Consider the following 15607-nt stretch of genomic DNA (forward strand, 5'->3'; position numbering starts at 1 on the left):
TTCTCAGCTAAATATACAAATTCACCACTTCAAAGTTTTGCTTATCATACAAGGATTGCCTGTCCTACAGTTTCTAATAACACAATCCTCATTTCTTACTGAATCCTCCCCAGAAGTACTTTTAATAGTCATATTTCTACCAATATTCTTTTATGAGGATATACAGATTCTCTACTGGGATAGATTTTCTCTACTGTGTCCCTCATTGCCTTTCAATTTCTCTCCAGAATGTCTTTAATTGCCACATATTACCAGAAATCTGTTTGAATAAATCTAGATTTTTTTTTAATGGTGTGCCTCACAGTTCTTCCAGAATATGCCCATTGTCTAATTCCAAAGTCACTTTTATACTTATAGGTATTTGCTACTGGAGCACCTCACTTTGTGTTTCAAAATCTGTATTAGTTTCTTATGGCTTTTCTAACAAATTACTACAAAGTTGGTATCTTAATACAAATACATTCTTTTACAATTCTGGGGCCCAGAAGTCCAATTTCAATTTCATTGGGCAGTGACAAGTGACACTAAAGTGTCAGCAGTGACAAGCTCCTTTATAGTTTCAAAGGTACAAACCCTTCTTTTCCTGTTCCAGCTTCTACAGTCACATTCTTTGGTTCATGACTCCTTCCTTCATCCTCAAAATCCACAGCTTTGCATCTTTAAATCTTCCTCTGTTATCCTCATCAAATCACCATTTGCCCCCTATGTCTAATCTCCCTCTGTCTCTCCTACAATAACAATACTTGCGTTGGCATTTGGGATTCACCTGGATAATGTAAAATAATCTCCTCATCTCAAAATCCTTCATTTAATCTTTTTTGTTAAAACTTTACCTCCTAAAGTAACACCCACAGGATCTAGTGTTTAGGACCTGGTGTCTTTGGTTGACAACTATTCCACATACTATAGTTTTTTTTTTTTAACATAATTATCTTCCTGAAATCTGGTCCTTAATCCATAAAATGAGCATACTGAACTAAAATATTTTAATAATAATTTAGTTCAATGCAGTGCACTCATTTCACAGATTAAGTTTCTGAGGCCAGATAAGTAAATGACCTGCTTAAGATAGCACAGTAAATGTTTTGACACAGCCAAGACTACAAGCCATATCCCTTTACTCCCACTCTCTGCAGTACATTATTCTTTTTCTCTAAAGAAATTACTAAAAATTGTTCATTTCTTAATTCACATGGTATCCAAGAATTCAAACTTCAATCTGAAATCAAGAATAACTATCTCATAGCCAGCAAGAACTTTGAAGAAGAGTGAAGTCATTTAATATCTACTGAACATAATCAATGGTAATCTTGAAATCTAGAAAAATGGGCAAAACATAAAAGAGCCATTTCATGATTACATAATTTTTATTCAGGTGTTTGAATAAATGTAAGTCCTTCACTCTCACTTAAGCAATGATGACCTTACTAACTTATTTTCTAAACTCTTAGAGTTATAACATTTAGAACTGAATAAAATTTTAAGAGATCACTTACTTTATCCACTTCTTTTTAGGTAGGTAGTGTACTGATCACATTTTCTGGAATAGGTAACTAACACAAAAAAGTTTAAGTGACTTGACTAAGGTCATATGGTTTCAAAAGAGCAATTCATTTCTCTCCCCCCCCCATATATGCCAGATACTGAATTACTGAATTATGTGCTTAAAGGAAAAACCAATTAAATATAGTCTGCTAGTCTGCACACTCAACAAGTATTCAGTTTATGAGGAAACTAGATGGGTTATTGTCCCATCAAACAGTCAACCAATCAAATGTAGAATTGTGCTATGATACTAGACATAGGGTTTTGAGGAAACACAAGTTTTCCAAGGACAACAGAGTGGTCAGGAAGGCTTCTCAGAGACAATATCTAACTGAAATCTTAAAGGAAGGAGAACTGGAGATAAGGGAAAGAACACCATTCCAGATAGATTTTGTATATCTGTGCCGTGGGGACAAGGCACATTCTGGAACTAAAAACAACTTTGAATAATGGTAGTTTGGTAAGGAATGAGGTCAGGGGATTGGTAGGTGGCAAATCATGAGGATCTTACCTGATATGTCTTTGAAGGAATGTAAATATGATTTTAAGAACATTGGGAAGAAATTGAAATATCTAGGAGGAAACTGGCTTGTGTAGATGTGCCCCTTAAATAGACCAAACTGACAAAGATGATTTTATAATAGAACACTTAAGACTGAATGGGATGCTATTAATAAATATGCCAGATCATGAGACATTTACTGGGACTATTCCAGGCAAATCAAGACAGGAAATCACCCTGGCCACCACTGGGCTGGGTTTGAATCCTGACTCACTTAGGCTAACTATGTAACTTCAGTCTGGCGCTATTAACTTTCAGGCTCAGTTTTCTCATGTAAATGTGGAAAGGTAATGATGATTATCTTACTCATAATATAGTATTTTCTGAGGATAAATTGATGAAAATATTAAAAAATGTTTTGTAAGCTATACATTTAGGTGGCATATTATCAATTTTCTGTTTAAGGTTTTAAAACTATTCCCTGGGGCTGGGGATGTGGCTCAAGCGGTAGCGCGCTCGCCTGGCATGGGTGCAGCCCGGGTTCGATCCTTAGCACCACATACAAACAAAGATGTTGGGTCCACCGAATACTAAAAAATAAATATTAAAAAATTCTCTCTCTCTCTCTCTCTTAAAAAAATAAATAAATAAATAAAACTATTCCCTAATCTAGGGAATCTTTTCAGATAATGGGATAATTAACAAGAGAGTCATCATAAGAAAGAGTAATGACAGCTAACAGTTTTGACTCTGAAAATGTGCCAAGTCCTATATTTACAATTTTCCATTTATGGTCTCATTTGTACATTCATGAACTCATCTTCCCAGCAATGACGAGGCAGATGATATTATTATCTTTACTTAGATGTGAAAACCAAGATCTGGGGGGTAACTTGCCCAAAGTCACATGGCTATGAGGTTTTAGAATTCAGATTCTCCACCAAGAAGTCTGACTCCAGAGCTCAAGTTCTCATTAGTGAATGTGTATATATATATATATATATATATATATATATATATATATATAGTCAGAATCCTGCTCCTAGTTTCTTTAAAAACTACTTAACTATACTCTTCTGTAAGAAAAAACAATAAAACTTCAGTCTACTGTCTACTTGACTTCTTTTCCTTATCAATTAAATCAAGTAAATCTAAGACAATCTAGAATAATAATGACAAGAACAAATACAGAACTGGATCAGGTGGCTATTGATGCCTTAGTAGTTCCCTTTTGGAATCTTCCAGAAATTACATAGTCCCTTCCCAGTGATATTAACATAATAAGCAATTTTTAGGTAGAGAACACTTTAAATTTTAAAGTAGTGATCACTTGGCAAATAAGGAATAGTAAGGATGTAGTAAAGATCTAAAGAATTACATCTTTTTCATGGCCCTAGTATGAAATTAGTTCTGTAAACTTTTTTTAAAAAATCAAGCTACAAGGACTGGGGATGTGGCTCAAGAGGTAACTCGCTAGCCTGGCATGTGCTGGGCACTGGGTTCTATCCTCAGCACCACATAAAAATAAAATAAAGATGTTGTTTCCACCGAAAAACTGAAAAAGAAATATTAAAAAAATCAAGCTACAACTTTTGCTATGTACCATATTTAGATTATGTCTATTATAGCAGCATAGATTTTTTCCAAGTAGTCCTGTGCTTTCTTTTTCCTTTACTTTAAAAAGTAAAGTGCTAATAATAAAAATGAAGAAGGTTGGTTTTAAACAAAATGTTAATGCAAGCTTTTGCCAGAAATCTTATGTTCACAGATGTAGAGATGTCTGCCTGCTCCTGGTAGCATGTACTAGTACCTTTATTTTGCATGCCGACCATCATGCAAATGGTTCCACCCATTGGTCTGCCCAGTTAACTGAAATCTTCTTGTCTGGCTCTGCACCCACATGCTTCTGTGCCTTCTCTTGGAATATTTACTCATCTATGTCTAGCTGGAATCTTTTCTCCTCAGTGTGACCTCCTGATGTTATCCATCACTCGCTCAGATAGAGATTGCTGTTTATTTAAATCCTGCCTAGTTTGTTAGCATTGACTATAAACTGCCTTATATGATCTTCCAGTTCCAGCTCCCTGTAACATCTCCTGTCTCTAATCCAGACGGCAAATCCTGTGAGGGTTGCAGCCACAAAGGTCAATCATGGGATGAGCAACAATAAATAACTAGAGGTTTACTGAAAGTTGAACATTGGTAATAATCACAGTTTAAAACTGTGTCATAATTTGAAATTAAATATGTGGTTTGACATGTTTAATAATTATGTTTACACTTTTTCTTTTTGCTTTTCTTCCTATAACTTTTTTCAAGTCTTACCTATATTGTTACCTATATTGTTGCTATAGTTTTTTCTTTTGTTTTCATAACTTGTGTCCTTAAAGACATTTTTTTTATCTTCTATTCATATTTTCAGTTTCTTGCTCTCTTGTCAAGCTACCCTTCAATCTTCAAATATGTGCTACCAGTCTCTTGAAGAATCAGGCCTCTACTCTTGTCCCCAAGCTTCAGAACTGTTAAGGCATCCTGCTTGTTTCTTCCATAGCCCGTGCCTCAGTTTTTCATAATATATCTCTTGATTTGCTTATGTTTTTATGTTTTTTTTTTAACACTGAATTAGGATTGTAAACTCTATGAGAGCAGAAAGGCTGACATTTTCCAATAGTGTTTCTACCCAGTGCCTCACATAGTAACTGACAAAAAGGAGGCACTCACCTGTCTGTCGAATGAGTTAAGGGGTCAATGATCTCATTTAGTCTACCACGTGGGAAAGAGGCGGCTCTTGTCAATATCTCAGTGTTACTAATAATGGCTTGCCCAAACCTATGCCCTCTTGTCTTGCAGTCTGCATCCAGGTCTTTGGCTTCAAAGCCAACCCTCACTTCCAGCCCATATATATAATCACTTGTAATCAAAGCCCACACTTTCCATCACTCCATCACATAGTCTCTTTAGCAGGATCTGGGCCTGAGCCTTCCTTACTTTGATACCTGGCTGCGATTACTTCTGTGGGATTCCTCTTAGATCACAAGTTCTCATTTCAGTTAATTTAACATCCAGTCGAATCCCAGGACTTGGATTATGTTTCCCTCACACCTTTCTTGCCCTGTCAGTCCTTTTGCAATGCTCCTCATTAGCCTGCTCTTCTTCCTGGGATTTCAAAACCCTTGTCTTTATCACTCCAGCAGAGTCTCTCCTCCTTGCACAGTGTAAGTCTAAATGAGTTATGGTACCTTCTGCTTTTCTGCTTTGCCTCTGGATTCTAATATTTTCATTATGTGTACTTTACTATCTTTCTTGCTTTGTATATGTCAATATTTTTGAGGTTTTAAAAACTCCTGTATTTTTGTTCATTGAGATTTTATACTATAATTTGATTGACATCCTCAGCACTTTTGCCCCCATATTTATGAAATCACACTTTTTAACAGAGATAACCCTCCAAAATGTGCAAGGAATATAATAATTTCTGCTATTACTACCATCACAAAAATATCTACACTGAAAAATGAAGAATGTAAATCAGGGTCGTGTGTTTCCATTTTCCCCATAAGACCGAATATGAATTCTTCTTTTAAATAAATCTATTGGTCAATCAGTTACTTAAAATTTGAAAACAATTTTAAAAGGTTTTAAAATTGAATCATTGTTATAGTAATAGATAAATTCAGTATATGTAAATATCCAGTTTCTGTGTATAATAAAAATAAATCTAACTCACCAATCAGTCCCAAAAGGTTCTTTCTTGGAAGAAGCATGAAAGAATAATCATACTTATTTGTCCAGATTCTAACTCCTGTTTAAAAATATGCCTAATGAAGACATACCATCACAAAGCTGAAGATCTTTTTAGTAAACTTACCATGAAACCCTGAACAGGTTAAAAAAAGAATGGAAAGAAAGAAAATAATGGAATAAGAATGGAAGGGAGTTTGGGAAGAAAAATCTGTCCCCAATTTCTGATTTTTTAATTATTAACTTTTTATCATTTATCCTTAAAAAATACTCCATCTCCTCTACTAGAGCAAAAGTGGTTTAGGGTGAAAATATATACTGATCTTCCTAGTGTTTTGTACTGCACTAAGCAATGAAAAGATGCTTGTATACTCTTTTAAAATGAATAAACAAGTAAATTACCTAAAAATAAAAGACACTTACATTTCTATATTTGGTCAACCTGTAGTACATATGGATGTATGTTTTGTACTTCTTAGCAATGGCTAACCAGTATTAAGAGACTGTGTGTTTTGTTTTAAAATGCTACATTCATTTGGCAGGGCATACAGAAAAGCTTGATAATCTTCATGATATTCTGAAAGTTGGGAATGTCAAAGACCTCCAAGTCTGCATTCATCTATTACTAAAGTAGAAGAAAGATTATCATTAGATTTTCTAATTCATCTTCACTTTCTTTCATAAGAGTTCAGAAAAAGGCAAAAAGGTAAGGAAAATGACAAAGTAGCTAGTAAGTGATGCATGAGCTTAAAAGAAAGATACAATGAATCTTTAGGAAGAGCCATTGGAAACAGAATTTAACCTGGAAGAAAAATGCAGATTGGGGACCTAGATACAGGTCCGGTCCTATTCATTTTCAGCAGGGTTTTGCCACTTCCCTAGAGGCAGAACTTCTTTAGAAGAAACTAGTCTAGAGACTGGGGAAAGGAAGAAATTATTGGAGATTCAAAATGAGAAAAAGTTTCTGATGGAAAGTGTTGAATTTGAATTATTGGAAGATTTTTAGACCCAGAATACAAATTATCTTTTTTAGATGCTACACATGCAAAACAATCTAGATCTCTGGCCCTGAGTATCACCTGGGGTGCTACATAATACTAATGAAAGACTTTTCTTGGCCTCAAAGAAGTGAGGGGACAATAAAAATAACAAAGTGGTTAAAAGGTGATAAAGTTATAGAGAATCACAAGGCCACTAAAGTACAGTTGTCACACAGTCTCAAAAACCAAACTACTAGAAAGAATTAATAGAGCCTTAAATTGTGAAAACAATTTGAAGATGTCAAGTTATGCCCAACACAGGGGTAAGGCCTCAAGAAAGGATAAGAATAAAATAAGGATGTATGTTTATCAGTTAAAGCATTTTAACAAGGTCCTGGGAAGAAAGTAACAATTATAAAAAAACAAAACACAAAAATGTCTTTTTAAAAAGTTCTTACTCTTGCAGTTGACCTACACTTCAGAGTTAGATTAGAGTTGCAGTGAAATTATTAAGTTTGTTGAGTTGACAATCATTTGGAGTTTGGCATACTTCAACTTAATCAATATTTTGCTATCTATTAGGTTTCTTTAGATGATTCATTAACATCTCAGTGACATCACTCATTGTAGGAAGGGTGCCAAACATTCAAAAATTCCTCATTAATGATAACACACATACTGACAGATTAGGTATAGGCAAAGGTAGACAGATTTAGGTTGAAGAATTATTAGGTGAACTATAAAATAAGGCAATGCTTTACTGCCAGCACTATGAATCTATCAAATGGTAATTGGATGCACGTGTTAGCAGCAGTAAAAAGTCACTGTCCAGTTGTCCACCTTACATGGGAATCTACTCTGAGTGTCTTCTTTGATTTATTGTTCCAATTAGAACACAGTGTTCAAAGAAAGAACACAACTGACCTGATTTAAAAGCAAGGGAGCACTTCAGGCCATTATTTTGTGGGTGACCTGGCTCCCTTTTAGATAGCTTAAAACTTTCTCTTTGTGAAAAAATCTATACAAATTAAGCACTGGTTTCAAACTGATTCTGAAAAATAACAAAATTTCAGATTCATTAATTCAGTATCAGTGTCACTGGGGATGTCCTAAGATGTGAGTATACTTCCATTAACCAATTTAAAAGACATATTTCTAGGTTATTCTTTTTTATACTACTGACTGGCACAGGTAAAGGTAACATGCATTGAGAAAAGAGTGCCAATTACAAAAAGTAAATATTTTAAATCTGCAAAACTAAGTCACGAATACCACTATCAAATGGCAAATGTAAAAGATCTTAACCTTGCAATATAATATGAAAGATTAAGACACTTTTGCATAAAGAACTTGAGACATAATAAGATTCATTTCATCTCTAGACTGTGATAAAACTGTATTAACATCACATGAACATGAATCTTATATTCCATATGACTGCAAAGTTAAAAGAGGCTCTTTAGTTTCTAGAAGGGAAATGCTAATATTTTACTTACTTATATTAAGCAAACATCAACTATTAATGTTGACAAATGTTGTAACAGTAATACTAAAACTGTCATCTGAAATACTCTTCATTGCAAAGTTCACAGAATTAATATTAAGATAGATTAAATCACTTTGAACTAATACACATGTATTACTATTCCTTCTGAAGCATAATAAAAAAATATAATTTGTACTACAATTTTGGATAAGCTTACAGACATTTAAGGCTTAGGAAAGATGTGGATATTCATAGGCAGCCCATAAATGTGAGGAACATTAGTTCCATTTCAAATGAGCTATCAACTTTTTCCCAACTTTTGGCTTGTGGAAAGTTAGACGTTTGGGTAATAAATGGGGTTTGCCTCTGAACATTAAGGTAATTGTACAGGAATTTAAAGTGTCATTCATGTCTACCATAAGTTCTTTAAATTCTAAGGAAGTGCACTGAAATAAGACATTTTGCTCTAAACTGGATAGTAATAATGTAGAAAAATATTCATACAATGGAGTTTCTTTGATTTTACAAGACACAACTTCTCCTCCTCCTCCTCCTCTTTCAATTCTATGTTTAAACATCATTTTTGAAAATACCTGCTTTTAAAGAGTGGTCCATACCTTTGAGTCATAGTTTACTGAACACTGAAGACATAGAAACTAGTGTCTCTGAATTTTTCTATTCCAATACTGGCACGTAATTTCTGCCAACTGTTTTCTTGGATTTCTTCAATAGGTGGTTATAAATCAGGTTTATGAAGAGGAAACTCTCTTGAATTGTGCATTTTTAATGGATTTATGATAAAGCCATCAAAGCGGAGGGTCCATATGGTAGGAATGCAGTAAAGGTAACAGGACAGTGTCATGTAAACATTAAATACAGTGCCTTCTACCTTCATAAATCCTTGATGCTCATGATTAAATGCTGCCGGTTATAAATTATGCAACCAAATTATAGAAACAGCTACAACTTAAATAAGACACCAATGGAAGCCATAAATTGTCTTTGAGTTTTTTTCCAGAAAACTCTGGTGTATTTGTTAGGAAACAATATCAGAGTCCCTACTTTCCTCAGCTATTAATTGTCTTATACTTTATTAAATTTCCTAAAATAAGCTGTAATCCTGATCAGAACATAACAATATGAACGATTAATCCTAGACAAAATCTATTATTTTTTATGTTCTGAAGTATCTTTTTGATTTGCAGACTCATTTTAAAAGCATTCTTCAGATAAGTAGCTTTGGGTCTCAATGTGTTGCCCTTCTTAGAGTCATATAATAGAAGTTCATGCAACAACCCAATTTCCCACAGGTATTTACAATCATATTATTTTATTACACATGGGAACAATTAAACATTTGGCCCTCAGCTGTAAACAATTACTATACAAAATGACATTCATAGATTTTTCTTAAATAGTCATGTATTCCTAATGACCTCTGTTAACATAAGTGAGATTGATGCATGTGTACCTTATGTGTGTCCAGAAGCAACTGTATTCCCAAATACAGCATTAAGAGATCGACTTCACGAGACCGTGCACTAATATCGCCTGTAATCATGTGGGTACCTGCAATGGTTATCTTTAACATATTTGTTTCTGTTCTACTGTTATTTTACTTTCATTCCAATTTAATTTTAAAAACTACTAGAGCTCACAGCAAAAAGCAAGTAAAATTTTGTCTAATATGTTTTTTTTGAGATGTGGGCTAGATCTAATAAATCAATATTAATGTTGCAGGGAGCAGAGAGGAATAGTGTATATGGACAGATAAGCATATAGGCTTAGGCTTATATTCTGGTTCTGTCAATTTCTAGATGATTAACCTTGGACAATTTACTTTTTCCTACTTTAGTTTTCATGTTTGAAAAATATGGACAGTTATATCTATATCCTCAGACTATTAAAATTATTAAATGAAATATGTGTTTAAAGAGATGGGGCACCTACCACATACTCAGGTCATATTAATTTCTCTATTGTCTCCCATACCTTTTTCTCAGAAAAGTACATAAGCTCTGGGCTGTTTGGGGTATATCCATTCTTAGTTGTCTCAAGTTTGGAGATACATTTTCCTTTCACTAGATCCCTCTTTTCTTCAAGTGACAACTATGAGAGCAGCTCACAGCTGTTTTCCTTATATTAAGAAAGAAGGCAGTCATTCCCAGTTGCAAGGGTACCTAACAGCTGTATGCAGCCTTTCCAGAAGGCCAGACCTGGATCTGAGTGGTAATGTTTCAAGGGCAAAGCTCTAGATGTAAAGAATGATAAACCAAAACCTAAATGAGCCTGCACATATCTAGTGACAGATACACCACAGCTATTCTAAATTATTCAAGCTTTCTCAGACTTCTAGAAGGAGAAACAATTCATTTCTGCTCTCTTTTTCTACTCCCATAAAATGGTAAAGAGCAAAACTACATCCCCTCCTAAGAAAAGAAATTATAATATTCACCCAAATAGAGAGGAGTTTCCTTAGCACACATAGTATTTTTAGAACCATCAAATTTCTGGGAACTAGCTTTGGAGATACAAGTTAAAAATGATTTTGCAATACTTCTGGGTGGTTTCCTTATTTCCCTTTTGTTACCATTTTACTGGCAAAAAGCCAGTAAAATAGTTGTTTAATTACCCAGGACATCACAAACATATAACCTCTTAGATAAGCTGTTACTGTATTTTAGTAACAATAATACTAGGGTCAAAAATAACCAAAAAAAATTATCTTCAAATAAGCAAACCTCAAAAGAAGAGCATTGTGTATTGAGATAATTAATAACTTGTTTAGGAAAATGTTACTGAAATGTGGTTTTTGGACAAGGAACTGACACTCTTCAGGGGTTAGATATCCTAATATTTAACAGGCTGACTGACTGGCTTCCCTGTGGGCATGGCAAAAGTTTGTTCACATGTAATTATGCAACATTTAGACAATATCTTAATGATACCATGTAGTTCAGCTGAATCAGTCCAGCTGGAAATTGTAGCAGCATTCTGATTAGCGGACCACATGTGAAATTAAGGCTTTTTCAACCTGTACCTTTTACTTGCTAGGTTTTGACACACAAGATCTTGGAAAGCTTGAATTATTTATAGTTTGTCAATATTTAGAAGTATAATCCCTCCCCTTTTACTTTTAAACATTAATTAAAACTGTTACTATTTAATATTTAGCTTATTATTTTTCAAAAAAGAATGATTAGTAATTAGTACACAATCATTCAGGAGAGGTGTCAGTATATTTTGTACAGGTAGGATAAAAATTTGCCATGCTTGTTTATATAATAAATGTTATAAACTTTTCTCTGTCCAGAGAGTCCATACTGTAAAAATAAAATTCAATTTATTTGTGGAAATCATTTTACAAAATAGTTTACCTCTCAGGATTACCTACTATTTTTGATAATAGAAATGTAACTTGAATAAAATAAAAATAATGTAGTTTTCTTAGCATCACGTCATAAAGACAATTAAAACATAGCAAGGGCAAATAAAGTTATTATCATTTTTTTAAGAAAGAAGAAAGCTTGCTCAAGGTAAACACTCTGAAATTTTATTTCTTTGAGTTCTCCCCCATGAGCCAAAAATACATAGAAATTCAGTCCATTGGAATTTAGGAAAAAAAAAAATCCTCAACTCACTCTGTCCAACCCTGTGTTTGGTTAGATAGCTTCTTCCCCATCCTCTTAACTGGATGCCACCACATTATTTTGCTTCAGAAGTAAACAAAAATACTGTATTTTTAGTCAATAACTATAAAATCATACATAGTATCTAGGAAATTCAGATAACAAATGACTTTCAAGCAAAAACAATCATCATTAATGACATTACTCAGCTACTTTTGTTGAGTCAAAATGAAAAATACTTTAAAAATATTTTATTACTTGTAAACATATTTCTGGTTTTAGAAAATAGAAGCCGTACTTGAGGAGAAACAGGATTTATGTTGAATATGTATGAGACCTAGAGGGAGAAAACTAAGTCTTAACTCATGTAACTCTTTATTTAAAAATAAAATGTTAAATCCTGGTCCACTGTCATTTGCATCAGTAGCTGGTACTTTCTGTGCCAAGAGATCTTGAAATGTGTGACCCATGTATTTAAGTTAACTGACAAATGTGTGCTTAGAATTCCCAAACTATTAAACACAAAAAGGTCCTCTTGAAAGGTGACTTGGAATTTACCATTGAGATAAAGCTAAATGGTCATTAAAGATGTTTAAATGTCATTGTCTACTGTCTTCAGTGTGCCATTACATAGCCTTGGGATCCTTTCAAATAACAATCAATAGAGGATGAATAAGTCTCACCACTTGAAAGTAAGTAGGAAAGGAAGCCAACAGAGTAATCTGGCTTGGCTGGATTGATTCAAGAAGAGACACAATATCCACCCCTTCTCTCTTCATTCTCCCTCCCCCATCCTTCCCACACCCCTGCAATAAAGAAAGAGGGAAAGAAAGAGAAAGAAAAAGGAAAGAAAGAAATCTAAGGATCCCACGCAGAATCAGAGAAGAAAAGATCACTCTATGGGATAAACTATAGCCATGGAAACAGACTTATGACTTTTACTTTGAAAATAAAAGAATGACAATGAAATTTGTGTGAGGTCTGTGTGAATCCAGTCCCAGATGTTTACAATGCTGTAGTAGTATGGCTCTGCAATATGAGAGGTTTCAGAAGAAACAGTACAACAGGACACCACAAAGCAGCGCATATGCTGTTGACAATGCAGACATGAGCATCATGTTACCAATAGAGAAGGCAGGCAGAAGACAAATAGCAGCGGTGGTGCCTGAAAAACTAACTTCATGGACTGCAATCACCCAAAAACCAACAAGAGGAACCCAAAAGGGGGAAAAAAATCAAAACCAGAAAAGGGCTTTTTGCTCCTATCTAAAGGTGGTGGGTCAAAGGGAGAGGGGTAGGGAGAGAGTGGAAGTGACTTTTCTTTCTTAAATAAAGTTCCCATAAACCCCTATAATTGACAGAGGATAATTATTTTCAGCTTGAGAAGCCTGTCCCAAAACTCTTAAGATTGCCAGGGAAAGGAAACAAAATGTGTTTACTTGAGCCACTTCCAGACGGGAGGGAAAGGGGACTTGGGTGAGGTGGGGAAGGCACTGAGGACAGAAAGGGGCATCTAGGTGCTACAACAACTCTCAGGCGCCCTGCGTGGTCCCGCTAGTGACAAATTAGAGAGAAGGGGCGGATAGGGTGGCAAGGGGTGGGGGTTGTAGAGGGAGCGCGCCCAGGGGAGGGGATGCAGCAGCACAATGTATACATGGGAGGGGGGGGTGATTTAGTGTGAAAGTATTCCACTTAATCATTTTACAGGGGTTGGGGACGTAAATATTTAGTTGGCCACATCTGGAACAGATTTTCCCCCCGTGTGGGGTGGGGGGGGTGGATAATTGGAAGGAGGGGAGCACGCATTTGTTACTTACTGTACGGGCAGTTCTCCTTCTTGGTACCGCTGACCTTCCCGTTCTTCTCAATCTTGAGAAAGTACTTGGTGAAAGAGAATAGCTTTCTCCAGCGGACATCTCCCTGGAGGTGATTGTAGCTCCGCACATGCCTCCCCGCACTGGAAGGGGAGGAGGAGGAGGAAGAAGAGGAGGAAGAAGAGTTGGTGGCCTCTGGTGACACCATGTCCTGACCAAGAGCTTGGCAGGTGACAGGGACGGAAGACACCAATAACAGCAACAAGAAGCAGCAGCAGCAGCCAGGCAGGTGGGGAAAGGCTGAGGCACAATGTGTCAGTATCCATTTCCACATTGTACTGAAACTCTCGGCACTGGAAATTGTCTCATCAGAAGGAACATACTGGAAGGGTAAGACCCGGTGCAAGGCGAGGAGACAGCTGGAGGTGGTGGCTGCTGGTTAGCTCCCTCTGGGCGCGGATCTGGTCAGAAGTGAATGCACCAACATCCATAACTCCTCGGAAGGGCCGGCTGCCTCTCCTGGCTCCGCTCTCGGATCCGCTGCCTGCGCCTCTAGAGTCTCCGGGTGAATGGTGGACGTGGGTGGCCGCGGCAGCAGGAGCTGGTGGTGGCGGTGGTGGTGTTGGTCACCACAGCTCCCCGCTCCCCCAGGAGTTACTTTGTTCTCTTCTTCACTCCTTTCTTCACCATGTTAGATACAACCAGGGTCTGAAAAACAGATGACAGTGCGGTGAACAAAACCCAAAGAGGGTGGGGTGAGGGGTCGGAGGCGATAGCTGCGCTCCTCTGCGGTTGGCACCTTCTGAGCCCTTTCTGCGGAGTCCCAGCCTGCTGGCCACTTCTAAAAGTGTGTCCCTTCGGGGCTGTCAGAACGGGAGGCAGCTGCAGGGTCGCTGTTTTCTTCTCCCTCTTCCTTTCTCTTTTTGGTGGTGCCTGTTGATTTGAAGCCTCCAGAAAGTCACTTCTTGTTTGGGGTGGGTGCGTGGGGGGGGGGGTGGCGGCTGGTGTTTGGTTTGGCCCTCTCCTCCACCCCCCTTCCTTTGGAAAGCCCGCTTGTAAACAGGTTGAAGCCCGGAGTCTAAATGTCAGTGAATGCCAGAGGTGGGCTCTGCCTCTGCTGGTCAAACCTCATTTGCAGGGGTGGAGAAGCGGGGGGAGGGGGTCAAACGGCGGTGGGACATCTGAAACCCTCGGCTGCTGGGAACGCCAGGGAGAGGGAGGGAGGAAGGGGCCGAAAGGGGGGAGAGCAGGGGAGCGAGAAGAGAGCGCGATGCCTTTGCACGGAGCTCGGGGGCTGTCGGGTCCTTTCCGCGCCGCCGCCGCCGGCGCAGCCTCCGCGGACGCCTCCAGCTCCCGCTAATTGCTGCGAGGGCGTCCTGTGCTCGCACCGCTGGCGGCTGCTGCTGGATGTCCTCACGCTTTCCGAGTTTTGCTGTCTTGCAGCCCGATCCAATCCCCTCTGGGGAGCCCCTTTCTCACTTGTTTTCCAGCGTAGAATCCCACCCGCCCCCCTTCTTCTTTTGGCAGTGAAATACTTGAGAGCCACCTGGTGCTAGGCTTTTTCTTTCTTTCTTTTTTTTTTTTTCTTTTCTTCTTCTTTCTATCCCCGAAGGGGGGAGGGCTGGGGAGAGAGCTGAAGATGCTGAGGATAAACCCTCCCAAACAGCAGATGATGAACTGGTCGGAGCGAGCACAGAAAAAGGAGACCTAATTAGCTTCCTTTCCTCCTCTTCTGCCAGCTCCAAGGAGGTCTCCGCTTTAATGAATTACTGATTTCTCGCTTCCGTTGCCGAAGTAAAAAGTTCACACTTTGGCCCTCTTTGCCTTTTAAGCTCAGGGAGATTTATCGTCACTCTTAAAAGTCTCCTCTCTCTTGGAGCAAATGAAATCAAGGACCCAAATGACCGATT

At 37.4% G+C, this 15607-nt stretch overlaps 1 protein-coding gene across 1 annotated transcript in view; it reads right to left on the bottom strand.

Annotated features, from left to right (window-relative positions):
- The window catches only part of Fgf10 (fibroblast growth factor 10), an 81602-nt gene extending 66926 nt beyond the window's left edge, over positions 1-14676 (bottom strand). Inside the window, exon 1 of the mRNA XM_026393626.2 lies at positions 13701-14676. Coding sequence (XP_026249411.1) covers positions 13701-14031 — 331 coding nt within the window. The 5' untranslated portion in view covers positions 14032-14676. The remainder of the gene's footprint in view (positions 1-13700) is intronic.
- Between the last annotated feature and the right edge of the window lie 931 nt (positions 14677-15607).

The sequence above is a fragment of the Urocitellus parryii genome, chromosome 1 (assembly GCF_045843805.1).
Source record: "Urocitellus parryii isolate mUroPar1 chromosome 1, mUroPar1.hap1, whole genome shotgun sequence".
Classification (NCBI taxonomy): domain Eukaryota; kingdom Metazoa; phylum Chordata; class Mammalia; order Rodentia; family Sciuridae; genus Urocitellus; species Urocitellus parryii.